At 41.1% G+C, this 18,175-nt stretch overlaps 1 protein-coding gene across 3 annotated transcripts in view; it reads right to left on the bottom strand.

Annotated features, from left to right (window-relative positions):
- Positions 1-5,246: 5,246 nt before the first annotated feature.
- WDR11 (WD repeat domain 11) overlaps positions 5,247-18,175 on the bottom strand; it is a 53,281-nt gene continuing 40,352 nt past the window's right edge. For 2 of the 3 annotated variants that reach the window (XM_081267409.1, XM_081267411.1), the window contains 11 exons: positions 17,654-17,825; positions 14,775-14,883; positions 13,807-13,869; positions 12,421-12,486; positions 11,347-11,524; positions 10,535-10,630; positions 9,900-10,065; positions 8,975-9,189; positions 8,400-8,545; positions 7,433-7,512; positions 5,247-6,197 (listed from right to left, as the gene is read on the bottom strand). In XM_081267409.1, the coding sequence (XP_081123535.1) occupies positions 6,040-6,197; positions 7,433-7,512; positions 8,400-8,545; positions 8,975-9,189; positions 9,900-10,065; positions 10,535-10,630; positions 11,347-11,524; positions 12,421-12,486; positions 13,807-13,869; positions 14,775-14,883; positions 17,654-17,825 (1,449 nt within the window). In that variant the 3' untranslated portion in view covers positions 5,247-6,039. The remainder of the gene's footprint in view (positions 6,198-7,432; positions 7,513-8,399; positions 8,546-8,974; positions 9,190-9,899; positions 10,066-10,534; positions 10,631-11,346; positions 11,525-12,420; positions 12,487-13,806; positions 13,870-14,774; positions 14,884-17,653; positions 17,826-18,175) is intronic. The other variant, XM_081267410.1, reaches the window with a different exon arrangement.

Raw genomic sequence — 18,175 nt, 5'->3', positions numbered from 1 at the left:
GCTCTTTTCCCAACTCCTCCAAGTCAGGTGCACTGCACATCCCTGACCATCTTGCTCATCTCTGCCTCTGAGTACCACCCATAGGGTGAGAGGTCCTGTGAAGAAGGTGTGGGGAGCTCAATAAGTACTCTGAGTTTGGTGGTCCCTAAGAATGGGAATAGGGGTTGGAAGGGACCTTGGACAGTGGGATTTTCAGGAAAAGAAGTGCTGAAAGTGGACAGAACCAGTTTCTGGAGATGCCTCAAGGACACAGACAGTGCTGCCCTTGCCAGGCATTGTGACACACACCTGTAAACCCCAGTGACTCAGGAGGCTGAGGCAGGAGGATCATTAAGTTCAAGGTGACCTCATCAACTTTGCAAGAAGCTAAGCAACTTAGGGAGAACCTGTCTTGAACTAAAAATTTAAAATGGCTGTGGATGTAGCTCAGCGGTAGAGCAGGCCTGCATTCATCTCCAGGACAGGGAGTGGGGGTGAGATGGTGACCCACCTGCATCCAGATTTCTTTCTGTCTAAAAACACACTTTCAGAAATCAGTCCCAGAGGGAGCGTTTCAGAGGCTGCAGGAATCAATCTGTGCTTCTTTCTTCTCTTTCCTTCCCACTTCCACTCATTCCATTCCCTGCTCCTGCTCATCTCTGGACACTTCAGCAAGAACCCCTGTCCTGAATGAAAGGGAACCATGAGATCTCATCCCCCTTCCCAGGAGAAGCCCAGTTGACAGATTGCACATGTCCCTGAAAAACTGCCAAGGATGAGAGAAGATCTTGCAGGTGTCTGTCTCTCAACTGCTGAGGGAGTCAGTATTATCACCATCTATAAATGAAGCTCAGTTAACAGTTGCCCACAGTCAAGCAGCTGGAGTGCCTGGAGGCGGTCCCAAGCTCCACTCCTTTCCCCCTTGCTCCCCATCTCTGGCAAGGGTGTTTAGAATCCTCCAAGTGGATTTGCTAGAGGCAAAAAGCAAAAACCAAGGTGTAGTGACAGTGTTAGCTAGAGTGGCTCCAATAGGTGCTGAGAGATGAGCCACTGCCATTCCCAAAGCTCAGACCCCAAGCAGCAAGCAGAGCATCGCAGCAGCATTTGAATGAGCTAACATGGGAGTCCTGTGGGATCCTGTCCTCCAGGCAGCTTTCTCGCTGCCTAATAGGGAAGGTGTATTTTCCTTGGTCTACACTTGGCAAAGATCAGAGAAGCAAGGGGCTGACACTCAATTTGTATATTTCTGATTGACAGACATTCCTGTAAAACACTGGGAAGCAAATATCTGTAGGAAGGAATTATGTTGTTGGACAGGTAGCTTTTAGGAAAACCGTCCAAGTTATTACCCCCAATTATTCTTAAGAAATAATTTCTTAGGCTTCCCTCCCACAACATTCCTCTGCAAACTACGGTTTGCCAATTTCCTTCTTGAACTTCTTCCATTTTCTTATATTGTAAACTTTCCATTCTTCACTTCTGATTATTTTGTTCCATTTCCTGGTTCAGCTCTGTGAGATTGAGGTCTTAGTCACCAGGAGTAGAGGATTCCCTGACCCAGGATTCTTTTCCTAAGTAAGACATCTATTAGATTCTCTTCTGCAATAGTAATGCATGCCACTGGTTGAGAGCATGATGATTTTTCGTATTCTAGCTTGCCTGAAGTGTTTTGGCTACAAATGATGGCAGAATAAGATTGGAATTAAGTGAGGGTCTCATAGCAGAACAGGTTTGGGGGTGTTGGAATAAAACTGAAATTTGCTTAAACGAGTTTTGATAATGAAACAGCTCTAGGAGTTGAACTTACCTGCCATTCACTGATGGCTTTTACCTTAGAATTGTCCAAAGGGAAAAGATTCATAAACAGGCAGGAGGACAGGATCCCACAGGACTCCCATGTTAGCTCATTCAAATGCTGCTGCGCTGCTCTGCTTGCTGCTTGGGGTCGGAGCTTTGGGAATGGCAATGGCTCATCTCTCAGCACCTATTGGAGCCACTCTAGCTAACACTGTCACTACACCTTGGTTTTTGCTTTTTGCCTCTAGCAAATCCACTTGGAGGATTCTAAACACCCTTGCCAGAGATGGGGAGCAAGGGGGAAAGGAGTGGAGCTTGGGACCGCCTCCAGGCACTCCAGCTGCTTGACTGTGGGCAACTGTTAACTGAGCTTCATTTATAGATGGTGATAATACTGACTCCCTCAGCAGTTGAGAGACAGACACCTGCCCATGTATATGCATGGTCCTTTCCTGGAGCCACTCCCATGAAACTTGGGCCCTGAAGGAGCCAGAGGGATGGGTGCATGCCACCACCCTTCTCAGCAGGTGGGTCCTAGTGAGCCAGTCTGGAGAAATCACAAGGGACCTCATGCTGATCAGTGGCCAGTCGGGTAGCTGGACATCGGAGATTATATCATAAGGAAGTAATTTCTAACTCCTCAGGCAGGAGTTAGAAAACTTCTGTCAAGGGCTAGACGGCAACACTCTAAACTTTTTAGGCCACCTGATCTCTGTCGCCAAGTACTCAATTCTTGTTGAAAATAGCCAGAGACAATGAACAGGTGGGCCTGGGTGTGTTCCAGGAAAATTTTATTTACATAAACAGGCAGGAGTGGGAGTGGGGCTGTGAGTGCACATCATGTGCTGGGGCACCCACAGCGGCAGACGCCCCCTGCAGCCCTCTTCCTGGCCCAAAGCCAGCAGTCTTGCTTCATTTTATAAAATGCTGTTACTGGAGGGAGAAGGTCAATCCCGAGGGCTACATTTTTAGGGAAATGACTGAGAAATGTCTTTTTATCTCATCTCAAATTCTCAACATCATCAAATCCGGTCTTTCTAAAGCAGAAACCAGCCTTCTTCCTTAACAACCTTTGGCTTTGCTAACTTTAAATACAGAGGACGGGAAAACTGGGAGCCACGTGGCCCATGGAAAGGAATCCTTTTTTCTCTTGTATTTAGGATGGTCACTTGTATTTTATGCATGTTTCTCAGTGACCTTGAAAAATACAAAGTAAGGGTGGTATTCTTTGGATTTTTAGGCAGGCAAGCCCAATGGTGAATAGAAATGCCTGAAATAGTCTGCAGGGTCTTGCCTGATAGGCTGAGTCACTCAAAATCTGAGCAGAAGAGAGGTGGGCTCTCTCTCCTTTGTGTAAAGTAGAATCCATTAAAAATGCCTTTACATTTTAATTGAAAGAGTTTTCATTCACCAGGTGTTTTGAGTCAGGTCTGAGAAATAGCCCCATTGGCTAAAACATTCTCAACTGTCTGCCTTTCCTGCCTGGCAGAATTCTCCACAAGTTTGTACCTTAATGCTGTTCTTCAGTCATGTACTGCTGCTGAAAATGAAGATATCAGGATTCACTGAAATGTAGCCGTGTCCTCATGCAAAATGAATTCTCCAGGAAATAAGCAACAGAGAGTTTTCTGATCAGTGTCTGTCATGGAGAGACTTTCTAATTAGGTAGTGTGAGAAGGACACAAGGTTTACATGGATGACACTTTGCTGACCACTTTAAAAAGAACAAAATGTCCTGCAACCATTTCCAAAGCCAGGAGAAGGCCTCCAAGACTGAAAAGGTAAGCTGCCTTTGGTAGAACAGCCCTTGAGCAACAGGGCAGGGAAAAGGCAGCAGAGAAGGGATCAGACAGGAGGGAGGAGCTCCTAGCACGGGCCTTCCTGTCACAGAAGTTGCCGACTGTTGCCCAGGCCCCACCAGGCAAGACTGGAATGGAATGTGGGGGGCTCCCTGAAGCCATTCTTGCTCTCATTCCCCTCTCCAGCTGCTGTCTCGCTCTGAGGCCATCTGCTGATGCATCCTCGGTAAGACAGTGTTCTTAAAGATGGTTCATGAAGATGAACCAATACTCAGAAAGGCTGCCTGTGAAAAATGACTCAGATTTGTTCAGCTCTTGACTCGAGAAGCTTCGGAGAGATAGGTATAGCAGTTTCAGCTCGGTGACCACAAGCTCACCAGAGAGCACTCCTGAGTTCCAGTTGGAAGGGGACTTTCAATTGCATCTGAACACATACTTGGTCTATCTTGTCAAGAGCGCTGACAGCTACACTAACTGGCACTGTAGCACAGATGCTGGATCCTGGCCTTGTCTCCCCACTGGGAACCAGCTGCTAGCAGGGCTTTGTCCCTCCCACTTCTTTGTTTCTATAGTCAGGTAACACTTTGCTGCTTATTGTTGGCCTCAATCTGAAGACTATTTAATTTTCAAAATATACTGCTCAGGAATCAAACACCTTCCTTTTCCTCTCTGCTTACTAAGTTCACATTCTGATTCTTCAGTTGGTTGGTGGTTATGGGCTGAATGCCTGGATCCACTCTTCAAAGTGAAGGTATGAGAAGTGATCCGGTTTAGATTAGGAGCTGAAGGTTCACTAGGCAGCTGGGATTAGTGCTCTTACAAGAAAGGGAAGGTGGAGAGATCTTGCTCTCTTCATGTGCATGCAAAAAGGGAAGGCCAAGTGAGGACAACTGAGTCTGCTGGCACCTTCCTTGATCTTGAACTTCCAGTCTCCAAAATTGTGAGAAATAAAGGTCTGTTGTTTAAGCCACCCAGTCTGTGGTCTGGCTTCAGCAGCATGAGCTGAGACAGTGGTTGAATAATAAAATATATCCGAACAATCATTTTAAATAATACACAATATGAAGAGAGCTGTGCTTGCCCACAACCTTTAGAAATTCTAATGTAACCTGCCTAGGCAAAGAAAGAACAGTGGAGGAAGCCAGGTACTGGACCAAGGAGTGAGTCCTGAGTGCTTCAGCTGAAGCACTAGTCTGGGAGCAAGGACTCCTGGGCAGGCCTTCCTCTCCATGCAGCTGTCTCCTACCTCTGGGGGTCAGAGTGGTTGATTCCCAAGGGTAGAGAGAAGCTATGACCCTATCTAAAAATCATACATCTTGGTGGGTGAGGCCATGTGCCACCCGGAAGGTCCAGGAGGGGAAAGATGGAAATGCCAGTGGGTTCCCACCAGGAACTCAGAGGCAGACGTGCCCAGGTATGGGTATCAGTCCTCTCAATGCTGACCCTGGAGGCTGGGCAGCTGGACAACTCCTGAGCAGCCAGCACAGCACCAGGCTTCACACACCATTCAGAGAACATAAGGGCCTGGTGCACGTCCATAATCCCAGCTACTGGCGAGGTTGAGGCAGGAGAATCATTGAGTTCAAGACCAGCTTGCCTGGGCAACTTAGTGAGACTCCGTCTCAAAATAAAAACAAAACAAAACTCGAAAAACACAAGCCCTGAGTGGAATGTCCTTTTTATTTATCATTATTGTAAGGTACAGACATTTAAATTCTCAGCAATAATTTATAATTATTACAACTTATATATTTCAGCCATTAGAAGAACACATACACAGAAAATTAAAGTACAAAGAGAGATGTAAAAAATAAGGTTACTGTAATGTATCATAGAAGAGGTTAAAATTCAAAATATCAAAGACCTCACATACTGAAACTAAACATAAAGTTTAAAACCTCCCCAGGAGAATATGAGCCTAAAATTATAAATGTCAGCAACTGCCTAAACAAAAGAATCAACTGTATTTTCAAGGTAAGAAAAAAAAAATGCTTTGGTAAGCTATCTTTAAATACCTCTGCCCTGTTTTCATCTGGAATGATTGTGTATAAACACAGGCACAGCACATGTTTGAGACTCAGTCTCACAAACTTCTTTACTAATTTTTCAAACATCTTCATACTTCAGTAAATGAGAAAAGTGATTCAGTCTTTTGAATTTTAAGTTTAAAAAAAAATTAAAAGTATTTCCAGGAATCTTACAGCTCTCTATCCAGAAGTAGAAAATGATACACACCTTCAAACTCTGAAGTGTTCACATTTTTTGAAGCTCAGTATAGGATAGAGAACTTGTTCTTAATATGACAGCCCACAGACTTCTGCGCATACACGACCTTACATGGTGGGAGAGCTCACAGGGGCCTGCCTTCCTCACTGGCCTGGGCTTCAGCCATGACCGTGACCATAGCCTGGTCAGCTCTCCTTCCAGCCTACTTCCACCCTCAGCTTCCCTGGCACATAACCTGTCACTCCTTGATTAGTTCCTCCTTGGGGGATTCAAGCTCACTCAATAAATCTTTGCCAGCTGCTCCAGCTTTTGAAGCAAAAAGAAGTGCACCCTGTTTAAATCCAAGGTTCTTCAAGCTTCGAGCATAATCTGCATATATAGCAGTAGTGAGTTTCTGTAAACCACAGTTAAGGAAAGAAGAGCAGAAAGAGTGGGACTGATGCTCCACACAGGATCCCAGGGGCAGGAGAAGTGCCAGCTCTACCCTAGGGGGACCTGACACCCACGGTGGGTGGGCAGCACAGCGTAAGTGCAGGCAGCTCTGTGCAGAGAGAGGTGATGTCTCAATCTGTAACATCACTGCGCTCTGTGCCAGCTGAGTGGACGCTTCTCCTTCCTGAGGATCAAGCAACGTCTTTCCAGAGTCTCCCACCACCTACACCCAAGTGAAAACTAGAAAAAGAAAGATGAGAACCTCCCAGACACCTCGGCTCTGTGTTAAAGTCTGAGAGGCTGGCAGCTTGGGGGTGGGGCATGGGGCGTGGGGCAGATATTCACTTCCCCAGCCTCTACAGATCATGGTGCTGGACTTTTAGACAGCACTGGTATGCTGAGTTTTGATATCTCAAAGCAGTACTTTGAACCAAAGTCAATTTCACCAGTAACAAGCTACATGTCCTTGAGTAAGCTTTTGCTTTAGTTTTTAGTTTTCAAAAATTTTGGTTTAGTTTTAGTTTAAAAAAATATATATGTGCACAGAACTAAATACCTGACATATGGAAATAAGGCCAAATGTAAAAACTCAAGTAAAAGTGCAAAGAGAAAAGTCGGGCTATGCAAACACAAGGGATTGGAAGCTGTATCCTTAAGCCTATTCTGTTCAAAGAAAAATATGTGACTCAAGAGACATCTAGAAGAAATATTAAGTTCTTGATTGTGGGTGGCCCACATGGCCTGCCTTTGAGACACATTTCTCTGAAGTGTTCTGTCTTGTTCCATATCAGACTGTCATCATGGGTGCAGTGGGAATCTTTCTTTTTTATTTTTCAGTATATACTTTCCAGATAAACACACAAAATTTATTTAAGAATACTATTTTATAGTACCAGGTCCTTATGCCTTTCTTAAATTATTTCTTCAGCTTCCTTTGAAATACAAACATTATGGAATTGGGCTCCTCCTGTGCAGTCCTCTCAGTGTCCCCTCCATCGAGCCAGGGCCAAAGCCAGTGGTACAGTGACCCTCGCTCCAATTCTTCCTCCTCCCATCTCTCTCACCTGGCTTTGGTGAGTCAAAACATGGATCTTTTTCAATATAATATAATTTCTTTCCAGGCAGTTTGACTAGAGAAATTCCAAGCCCCACTCATGTCACTTCTTCCCCCTCAGCATCAACACCCTCATAAAGGATATCTGTGTCCTCACTGATTTCCAACGCACCATACTCGAGACACGCTTCCACGAACAACGCGGCTCTGTCGAAGTACCGCATGCTGTCCAATATAACAGAACAGGCGTGAGCCTCTGCGGCCTAGAGGCAGAACCACCTAGGGGTATGTTTCTATATGAAGGTTTGTACACACGTTCCCAGCACCCAGGCCCAGTTCAAAAAGGGAAGAGAGAATACACAAGTCCTCAACCCAAGCTTTGCTTCAAATGCTTATGAACTTTGTCAAACACTTTAAATCACAGAAATCTACCAAGGCATGACAAAAGACTACGTCCTCACTGTATGGACTGAACAAATAATCTTTTGTCATGTTCGCCTCCTTTAGTTTTCAATAAGTAAATGTTCCATCAGAAGCAATGGGTTCCCTTCCTTGAAAAGGTCAGAAGGGACACTTTGCTGTACCCCCTTTTTACCACTCTCTGGGCTTTCCTTCAGCTGTTCTGCTTAAAGAGGAATCCTTCCTGATTCTCTCAAGATTTCTTTATATTCTTCTTCTTCTTCTTTTTTTTTTTTTTTTTTTTAAACATACTAAACAAGTACTCTACCACTGAGCTATATTCCCAGGTCTTTTTATTTTATTTGACACAAGGTCTTGTAAGTTAACAGGCTGACCCTGAACTTGTGATCCTCTTGTCTCATCCTACCGAATGGCTGGGATTACAGGCTTGTGCCACTGCGCCCACCTGGCAGAAGGATATATTCATTTTAAATAAGTGCCTATTAGGGTTGGCTAATATATTGGTAGTAAAATATCATAGTTTCTAGACCAAATGAATTATGAATACAGATGGTTCAATTCCCTTCAGGTTTTTTAAAAAATAAACCTAAACTGGATACTTCTTTCACTACTATATCCATCCACCAGAGCCTCAAGGAAGTGTGACTGATCAATCAGGGCAGTCCAGAGAGCCAGGGGCACGCGAGATGTACCTGTGAAGTGTCTCTGCCACACTGGAAAAGCAGCCCAGAGAGAGCAGGACCAGGAGGGCCTTTGACTTCTGATTGACTTGTGGGGAGCAAAGGTGGTCCACCCACCGCTTCAGAACATCAGCACATTCTTCAGAATTCAAACGGACCTGGAAAGATACCCACATTAGAAACAGAAACATCCTGCATTAAAATAATTACATCAAAGCGAGATCTGTTCCTATGAAGTAAACGCTAGCCTTTGCTTTACCAAAACAATGCCCTGAGTGGCTGCTTACCACAAATGGCAGCCAGTGACAGTGACCTGCATCTGTGGGACCAAGGGGCCTGACAGTACCCCCTGGACTGCAGGCTGGGTCAGATTCTAGCAGAGAGAAGAGTCAGCTTCTTTCACTTATTTGTTACCAATACAAGCTCTATTATTAAGAAGAGATGCAACTTACAAAAAACAGAGGGAAGATAAGAATTTTAAGAAAAATATTTATAAAGCAAGTTTGCAGGCATAAAACACTTCCAAATCATGAGTGAGAGGTGAAGACAGAGCTTTCTACTTCAAATGCTCCTCTGGAATCACCTACCTTTGCAAGCCACGCTGCCCTATTCCATTCGCCATACGTCTGCAGGTAGCGGCAGGCGTCCGCAGCTTTGTCTATCAGGCAGAGCAACTGAACGCCCTCTAGAAGACAGAAGAGCAGCCCTCTCAGGAGACACAATAGCAACCTTCTGGACACATCATTAAAGAGTAAAATCAACTGCCATCTGCTTCCATCTAGTCTTGAGCATCTTACACAGGCTGAGGATACAAATCTGAAAATCTGAAATCCAAAATGCTCCAAAATAGGAAACTTTTTGAACACTGAATGTCACACATGGAAAATTCCATACCATGAAACTTTGTTTAATGCATAAAATTATCAAAAAAATTATATAAACTGGCCTTCAGGCTATGTGTATAACTATATAGGAAACATAAATGAATTTTCTATTTAGACTTGAGTCCCATTCCTAAGACATCTCATTATTTCTACACAAAAATTGCAAATTTGAAAAAAAAATAGAAAATCTGAAATATTTCTGGTCTCAAGCATTTTGGAAAAGGGGTATTCCACCTGGAACTAATGGAGACATTCTTGACTTAAAGTTTAATAGAGTTCTACAAGGTTACCACTCAAGTAACCAGAGTAATAAACACAAATACTGCCCAGAGAATAAACAGGTAAAGCCCATCTCACTAACAAGCTTGATCACACACACTAGATTTAGTGTGTCTGGGATTGTCTGGCTTATATCTCTTGTTTTTACAATTATTAATAGTGTCCCTTTCACTCTGAAAACAAGTTCTGGCTTAGATGAATAAATTACAGCCACTTGACAAACAGCTAGCAATAACTTCTTTCCTTCAGCATACACAGGAAAGACATGTCCTCAGTAACAAAGCACTTAGCTGAGCATGGGTCTGACCTTCGTGAGCACTGACAGATGCCACCACAAAGTGTACCTTACCTGCCAACTTGCCATTGGCAATCATGTTGGTTGCCACCAGCTTAATGGTGCTCTGAGAGGGACCTGATGAGGTGACAGTGGTGACCAAACAGGCTTTCAGCGAGTCACAATAATAATGCTGGTTATCTGCACTTGTTTCCAAAAGCAACTGTACCGCTCTATCTGTCTAATAAGAGAAACCGTTTTCTAATTATAATTAAGAATATCTTCCTCCAGTATAGCCTTTTAAAAGTCTATAGCTTAAGGAATACATTATTTTCAAAAAATGCTCCTGAATGTTTTGTTTACATAAGCGAAACTTAAATAGAAGAGCCACACTGCTTCTCTAAAGTAAATATAAAAACAGTGGGATATTGGGTGCTTTCATCTCCTTGCTGGTTGATGCAGAAACGACAAATAATGCACAGGAGCTGGGCTTCACCCTCAATCAAGGAAGCCAAAAGCACAAGCTGCCTAACCACATTTGTGCCTTCTCACAATGCTACTTGTTTTATTTTTAAAGAAAGCCAAAATTTATTGGGAAGGGGACACACACACACACACACACACACACACACACACACACACGACAGTCTGAAATACTAATCAATTAGAAAATTCATGAAGCATGAAAAGAGTTATAAAAACTGACATACTTGACCCAGGAGTAGTAGCTGGTCTGTACATTTCCTGGTGTGATCATAAGTTGACCGCTTTACTTCCTGTAGATTAACCCTTTCTAGTTGAAATTTCTAAAGTACGAGAAAAACAAAAAAGTTGAGATGGATTATAAAAAACTTTAGAGTTATTTCAATTTTACTGTACTTGAAAAGATTATTTTAAGAAAAGTCAGTTTAACTGGTGAGATTGCTAGATAATTAACTTTACCAAAATTCAACAATTTAGTAAGAATTTGGAAAGCAAAAATGTCGAAATGTACTATCCTTTGTATGGATGTCTGCTGCTTACAGCCACTGGCACTTGAATAGAACGGGATGAAAAAACCCTGCATGTACTGAAGTATTCTGATGGAAGGCAACAAAATTATGAAGCTATCTTTATACATTTTGAATAGTAAAGTTAAACTATGAATAAACGACTTGTTACTTGTAGGGAAATGAATCTTCTAAGTTGAAATATTTCAGACAAATAAAAAAATTAACATTGATAGTAAAATTTTAATGTTTATTAAAAACTCAGTGTTTGTAAGCTTTGCAAGTCCTGATTATGCCAAAGGACTTATTTCTATGATATGGACTTTAACTTAGTTTTTTTGTCTTTTTTTTTTTTTTCAGAGACACATATGAGAGTTTGTCAGAGCTGAAAAATTAAGGCCATCTCTCTATAGGAGAGAGATTTAACTTAGTTTTAAAGTTTTCTGAGATATTTAGAAAGAAACAAATAATCAAGATAAAAGCTTTAAATATTTAAATAAAAAGGTTAAATACTTTTTTAAAAAGTATAATACCTGAAAATAGGCATTTTCACAAAGGATATCATAGCATATATCCAGTGGGTTGCTCAATTTGTCCCGAGGAATGGCTTCCTTGGTCACCACTGTACTCCCTGACTTGGCCTGGGACAGGCTGTGCAGGTAGTGGGCTGCCACTGTCCAAAAGTGCAGCTCTGATTCGTCACCATAAAGCCTGAGGAGTGAAACCAAGGTTAGTTACGGCTCACACAGCAAGCCTGGGCCTGCGAACGCTATCATTTCCAAGTCCATCAGGACACTGCAGTAGAGCCTAGGAAGGGGACAGGGATGACGTATCAAGTTCTCCAGCTCTGCTACTGGGTTTCCAACAAAATACAGGGGCCTGATTGCATAGGGCTCCTGTGGACCCCAACATCTCTCTGTTCTATGTGCAGACCAACTGTCCATCTGGTTTGCCATTAGCAGACAACGTGGACTAAAGTGGGAAGTTGTTTCTCTGGGACAGCTGGCTATATATTTACTCTGTGGAGCATGGAGGGAAAGGTCTTTTTTTTCTTCTTGTAAGTGACAACTCTACAGTGATAAAGTACAAGCTAGTGCTTCTGAACACAATTTATTGGTATATTTAAACACATTCTGTTTGTACCTGACATTTTATTATTATTTTGGTACTGGGGACTGAACCTAGGAGTGCTTTACCACAGAGCTACATTCCCAGTGCTTTTTATTTTTTGAGATCTTACTAAGTTGCTGAGGCTGGTCTTAAACTTGCATTCCTCCTGCTTCAGCCTCCCAAAAGGCTGGGACTGTAGGCTTGAGCCATCTCATCCAGCCTGAATCTGATATTTTAAAACACATATTTTGAAGCTGTGTGTAGGAAAAAGTCATTTCAATTTAGAAGGGCCTAGATCTCATGTTTAAATGTAATTCGATTTTCCCCATACTTGTACTACTACTGTTCTTAAAATTAACAGTCAAATCCAGAGGCAGAACTCACATATTTTTTTAAAATATGAGAATTTGGCTGTAGCTTTTACATAAGCTAAGATAAAGTTAAATGAGTTAACTTGAAATTCTCTGTCTCTTATACAGAATACTTCAGAGTGTTACCTTGAAACAAGGAGGCACCTCTGCAGGAGAGTGAATTCTGGATCAAGCAAGAGTTTCTTTATGTCACTGTAGGTAGGAATCCAGAGAGGTAAAGCAAAAATTTTGAATAAAAAAAAAATGAAACCAGATAAATCAATACACTTTTTTGGGGTTGGGGGGCGGGTACCAGGGATTGAACTCAGGGACACTCGGCCACTGAGCTACATCTCCAGCCCTATATTATATTTTATTTAGAGATAGGGTCTCACTGAGTTGCTTAGCACCTTTTGCTGAGGCTGGCTTTGAACTCGTGATCCTCCTGCCTCTGCCTCCCAAGCCGGTAGGATTACAGGCAATATGTTCTTGAGATGTAAAAATTCCACCCAATGGATGTATTTAGAACTTATGAAAACAAAGTCACTTTGCCTCAATACCAAAATTACAAAAGGTGAGGGGGCTGAGAGGACCTGGGCCTGGAGCATCAGCATCTATCCCCCAGCAGGAGATGGTGCTCCAGCTCAGCCCTGAAGGCATGCAACAATTCCATGGGAGTTTCAGAAACTATGAACAGTTGCCAGCAACTGGAATCAGATTTTCATTGATTAAATTATTTTGCTAATCATGAGGAAGAGTACATACTTTAGAGAAGATGGCATCCAAAATTTATTTTGAAACTATTCTAAAAGTAAAATATTTAAGAAAAAAAACAGCTAGTATTTCTATGAATTTACATTTCTAAAATAGATAAATTTGGAATATCCATAAGTCAGAGGGAAGGTATTCTTTACAGTTTCCCACTTATTTAATTTTTGGATACAGAAAACAATAAAATAATTATTTTGAATTTTCTACCAACAGAACATTCTAGGATCCTTAATTTGTTAAATATTATAATTACATGTGGCAATGTAGTTTGCAAAAATATTTTACACTTTACCAAGAACTCCATGTGGACCCACGGTTTTTTATTTCCTTTGCACTATTATTCCCAGTACATACTCTTGGCTCTGGGAACATATTAATTTCTCAGCCAGACCTATACACACATAGTACCAGATACGGAACTCAGTTTAAATGAGGGAAGTAGTCTTAAGAGTCACCTGTGTGCATCTTCTAACACAGGGCTTCACAGGGGTTTGTGGTAGAGGGTGGTGAAACATAAGGATGTTAAACACAGATCCTAGACCTGCCCTGAGCTGAGGCCAGAGCAGTCTGGTAGTTGAGAACTTGGTGAAAACAAATGCTCTGTCCCTGTAATTATTAAACAGGTCCTTCTCTTACAATATAAGAATGGTCTCTTCTTGGGCCATTTTTAAAAACACAAATTATTTAAATTTTAAAAAGCCCCAACTAATTTGTTTTTCTTTCTCATGTTCTTTTTCTTCTAATAAAACTCACAGCACTTACTTAGACAATGAATTCAACTGTTCTTGAAGGAGAGTCTTTATTTCTTCATTTTCTGGATAATCACTAAACAGAAAAGATTTTGAGTAAGTTCATTTTCTCTCCATTTACAACCACCTTTTTCTTTACCAGACAAAAAGTTGTTTTAATATAGGAAAAAAACCTCTTTGTAGAGCCTAGTTAAAAACCCAGCTATAAATTAACATAGCAACAATGTATACAGGACCCATAAATCATCTTTAATATCTGTTTTTATCTTACTGAGTTATAGAAATGCATAAAGAGAGACTCTTGGAAAATTTATCAGCTGGCACTAAAAGCTTTCAGGTTAAAAAAATTCATTTTAATGAAGAACTATAATAAATAAAGAAATTTGCTCTTTCTGCCTTACAGAGTGGCCATTTGTTTCCCTAAGTAGACAGTTCTTGAGAACACACATTCCATTATATTTTTTAAAAAAACCCTCACCCAATGCCAGTCTATCTGCTTCATATGGCAGAAGTTCAGTCACATTTGTAGATTTAATTAATAATAGTTCCTGTGACTTTTTTTTTTTTTTTAACTATTAGGTAGATAGATGTTAGACTAAACATACCTCTGAAGCAGGCCCACTGATGCTACTTTTAAAAGAATTAGGCTTGGCCTCAAATCCCCCATCCTCCATTGGTCGTCTCCACACTCACTTTTTTCATCATCATGGCAAGCCCACATTCAGACCGCAGGGTGACCATCCAGCCACCTGAGAGCAACCTATGTATTTCCGGCTTCACACTGACCCACACTTTCACAAGGACCCACAGAGACAGACATAAAAGGCAGACTGGAGATGTTTAGTGTCTCTGCCTTCTTTTTGATTGACTTTAAGACTCCATTCCTTCTGAGCTCTGGAGTGTATACCATGGCTGATTTTCATGGGTGTCCTTCAACCTCCAAGTATATTATGAAAGAAAAATAAAAATGAAAAAACTTACACATGAGAAATGTCCAAAGAATACCATCCATTCCAAGGCTGGTGTAGTAAGAAGGCTTTCAGGGCAAGGGAGGCCCTTGGAATAAGGAGATACGGGCACCACACAGGCTCTAGACCAAAAAGAAAGAAAGAAAGAAAAATTCTTTTTAAGTAAAATAAGGTATTAAACTTTGGTACTACTTGAATCATAGACTCAGTATAATGACCAAACAGATACCAACAATGGTCGTGATTTTAAAATATTAAAAAATTATATTTTCTTGGCGACTGGCTTTTTGTTTTTTATTTTTTCTTTTCTTTTAATTTCTTTTTTTAATAAATGACAACAGAATGCATTATAATTCATATTACACATATAGAGCACAATTTTTCATATCTCTGGTTGTATATATAGTATATTCAGTCTTCATACATGCACTTTGGACAATGCTGTCCATCACATTCCACTATGATTGCTAACCCCCTGCCCTCTCCATTACCCTCCTACCCCTCTGCCCTGTCTAGAGTTCAGCTGTCTATTCCTCCCATGGTCCCCCTCCCTACCCCACTATGAATCAGTCTCCTTATATCAGAGAAAACATTCAGCATTTGTTCTTTTGGGATTGGCTAACTTCACTTAGCATTATCTTCTCCAACTCCACCTATTTATCTGCAAATGCCATGATTTTATTCTCTTTTATTGTTGAGTAATATTCCATTATGTATGTATGCCATTTTTTTTTTATCCATTTATCTACTGAAGGGCATCTAGATTGGTTCCACAGTTTAGCTATTGTGAATTGTGCTGTTACAAACATTGATGTGGCTGTGTCCTGTAGTATGCTGTTTTTAAGTCCTTTGGGTATAGACTGAGGAGAGGAATAGCTGGGTCAAATGGTGGTTCCATTCCCAGTTTTCCAAGGAGTCTTCAACAAATGGTGCTGGGAAAGCTGGAAATCCATATGCAACAAAATGATATTAAACCCCTATCTTTAACATGTGCAAAACTCAAAGTGGATCAAGGACCTAGGAATTAAACCAGACACCCTACGTCTAATAAAAGAAAAAGTAGGCCCAATTTTCATCATGTTGGATTATGCCCCAACTTCCTTAATAGGACTCCTATAGAGCAAGAATTAAAATCAAGAATCAATAAATGGGATGGATTCAAACTAAAAAGTTTCTTCTCAGCAAAAGAAACAGTCTGTGAGGTGGATAGGGAGCCTACATCTTGGGAGCAAATTTTTACTCCTCACACATCAGATAGAGCACTAATCTCTAGGGTATATAAAGAACTCAAAAAACTAAACACCAAAAAAACAAATAACCCAATCAATAAAAGGGCCAAGGACCTGAACAGACACTTCTCAGAAGAGGATAAAGAATCAATCAACAAATATATGAAAAAAATGTTCATCATCTCTAGCAATTAGAGAGACGCAAATCAAAACTATTCTAAGATTTCATCTCACTCCTGTCAGAATGGTAGCTATTATGAAAACAAACAACAATAAGTGTTGGCGAGGATGTGGGGTAAAAGGTACATTCATAAACTGCTGGTGGGACTGCAAATTGGTGTAGTCAATATGGAAAGCAGTACAGAGATTCCTTGGAAAACTGGGAATGGCCACTGGCTTTTTACAACTCAGCCTCATGACCGACCCCTCCATGTTGAGTAGACATAATTACTTTACATTACCCAAATCTATCAATTATGCTGCCAATAGACTTCAGACTCTGCTACCCAATTCAACAGCCAATAGTCATGTATGGCTACTGAGCATTTAAAAAATGGCTAGCATTATGAAGGAAATGAATACAGTTTATCTCACCTAAATTAAAACTGATTTAGTCATTAGATAACTTTTAGCCATGTTTAGATCCATAATTTTTTTCTTAGTGGAAAATTTTATAAAATCCAAATAGAGCTCAAGTATCTCCACTGAAATTTGTCCTCTGAATTAAGATAATTTATTTTGCAATAAATGCAAAATACTTACTGAATTATGAACACCAAGTGCTAAGAGATACAAATACCTCATTAGTAATAAGGTAAGTTAAAGGCAGCCCAACCAATATCAGCAGTAACTTGGCAGTGCCTCCAGTTTGAACATAATGAGAAAGGGCAGGTTTTTAAAACCTTACTAATCCCAAAGTACCAAATATAAACTCTGCAAAGGCACAGACATTTCTCAGAGTTGACTTACTAAAGACTAAATGAGTTTCTCAAGCACTTTTCTACAAAAATAGAGTCTGGAGTATGTACCAAAGGTATGCTAAGAGAATACCCAATGCAGAAAGTTCCTGCTCTGCTCCAGGTAGGATCACAGGAACTATTTCCTTTCACAAGTATCTTCCAAAGATGAACATTGCACTTCCTAAGACAAAAGCTGACTTTTTTTTTAATATTTATTTTTTTAGTTCTCAGCAGACACAACATCTTTGTTTGTATGTGGTGCTGAGGATTGAACCCGGGCCGCACGCATGCCAGGCGAACGCGCTACCGCTTGAGCCACATCCCCAGCCCAAAAGCTGACTTTTAATCTCTCAATTAAGAAGCCAGCAGTTTTATCACTAGATTCATCTCCTCTGATGAGTCCTTTTAAATTCTGAGTAAGCCATGATGAATGTAGAGATACTTGATCTTGTTAACAAACCGCACAGAAATGGGTCAGAAAGGGACACTTAGGAAACCCAAGTTGGGAATGACTGGCACCTGCAGTTACCATGAGCACACATCTCAGCAATCATAAACTCAAGATTAAAGTTCATTTATTTTCTCATACTCAAGACTTCTGGAAAATGAGACTGAAATGAAAAAACAGCAGCTCTCTCTCTAGATGAAAATAGCTTGTGGCAAAACTACTGGTTTCAGAGCATCCTTTCATGAGAATTCCATACCAGTTAACTCCTGTTCATCCATTCTAAAACATGTAGACTTCATAGACATCTCTAGGACTCGGATGCAGCCATCATCAGACGCCAAGATCACTTTATCTGATGTGCACCAGTCTACGTCCAATATCCGAAAGGTCACATTTCTTCCACTTCTTAAACTGCTTACCATCTGAACCTGCAAGGGTGAATGTTGTCATCACTATCAGACAGAAAAGAAAACCTTTATTATTCTGGATTAAACTATCAAGGAAGACAGTGCAGTGTGGCTAGGCCCCAAGCAAGGGCAGAACTCAGCAGCCTCTCCTGGCCTATCTTCCCCATGCAGCCTATCTTTTAAAGGTCTCAAATGCAATGAAAGACCTGTGAAGCTGTGACCTTTAAAACAAATACTGCACAAGTAAAATATTAAAAGAAGAAACTAATCAGTTAGGAGAAGCTTGACACACCTATTACAGTTTTTCCTCTCTAAATCAGGAGAAGAGGAAAAACAAAACCAGCCCCTGTGACTGGTAGCCTCATTTATGT

Source organism: Spermophilus citellus, assembly GCF_964194105.1.
Source record: "Spermophilus citellus genome assembly, chromosome: 15".
NCBI lineage: Eukaryota > Metazoa > Chordata > Mammalia > Rodentia > Sciuridae > Spermophilus > Spermophilus citellus.
The sequence above is the reverse complement of the archived record's forward strand: the minus strand, read 5'-3'. Positions and strand labels throughout refer to the sequence as shown.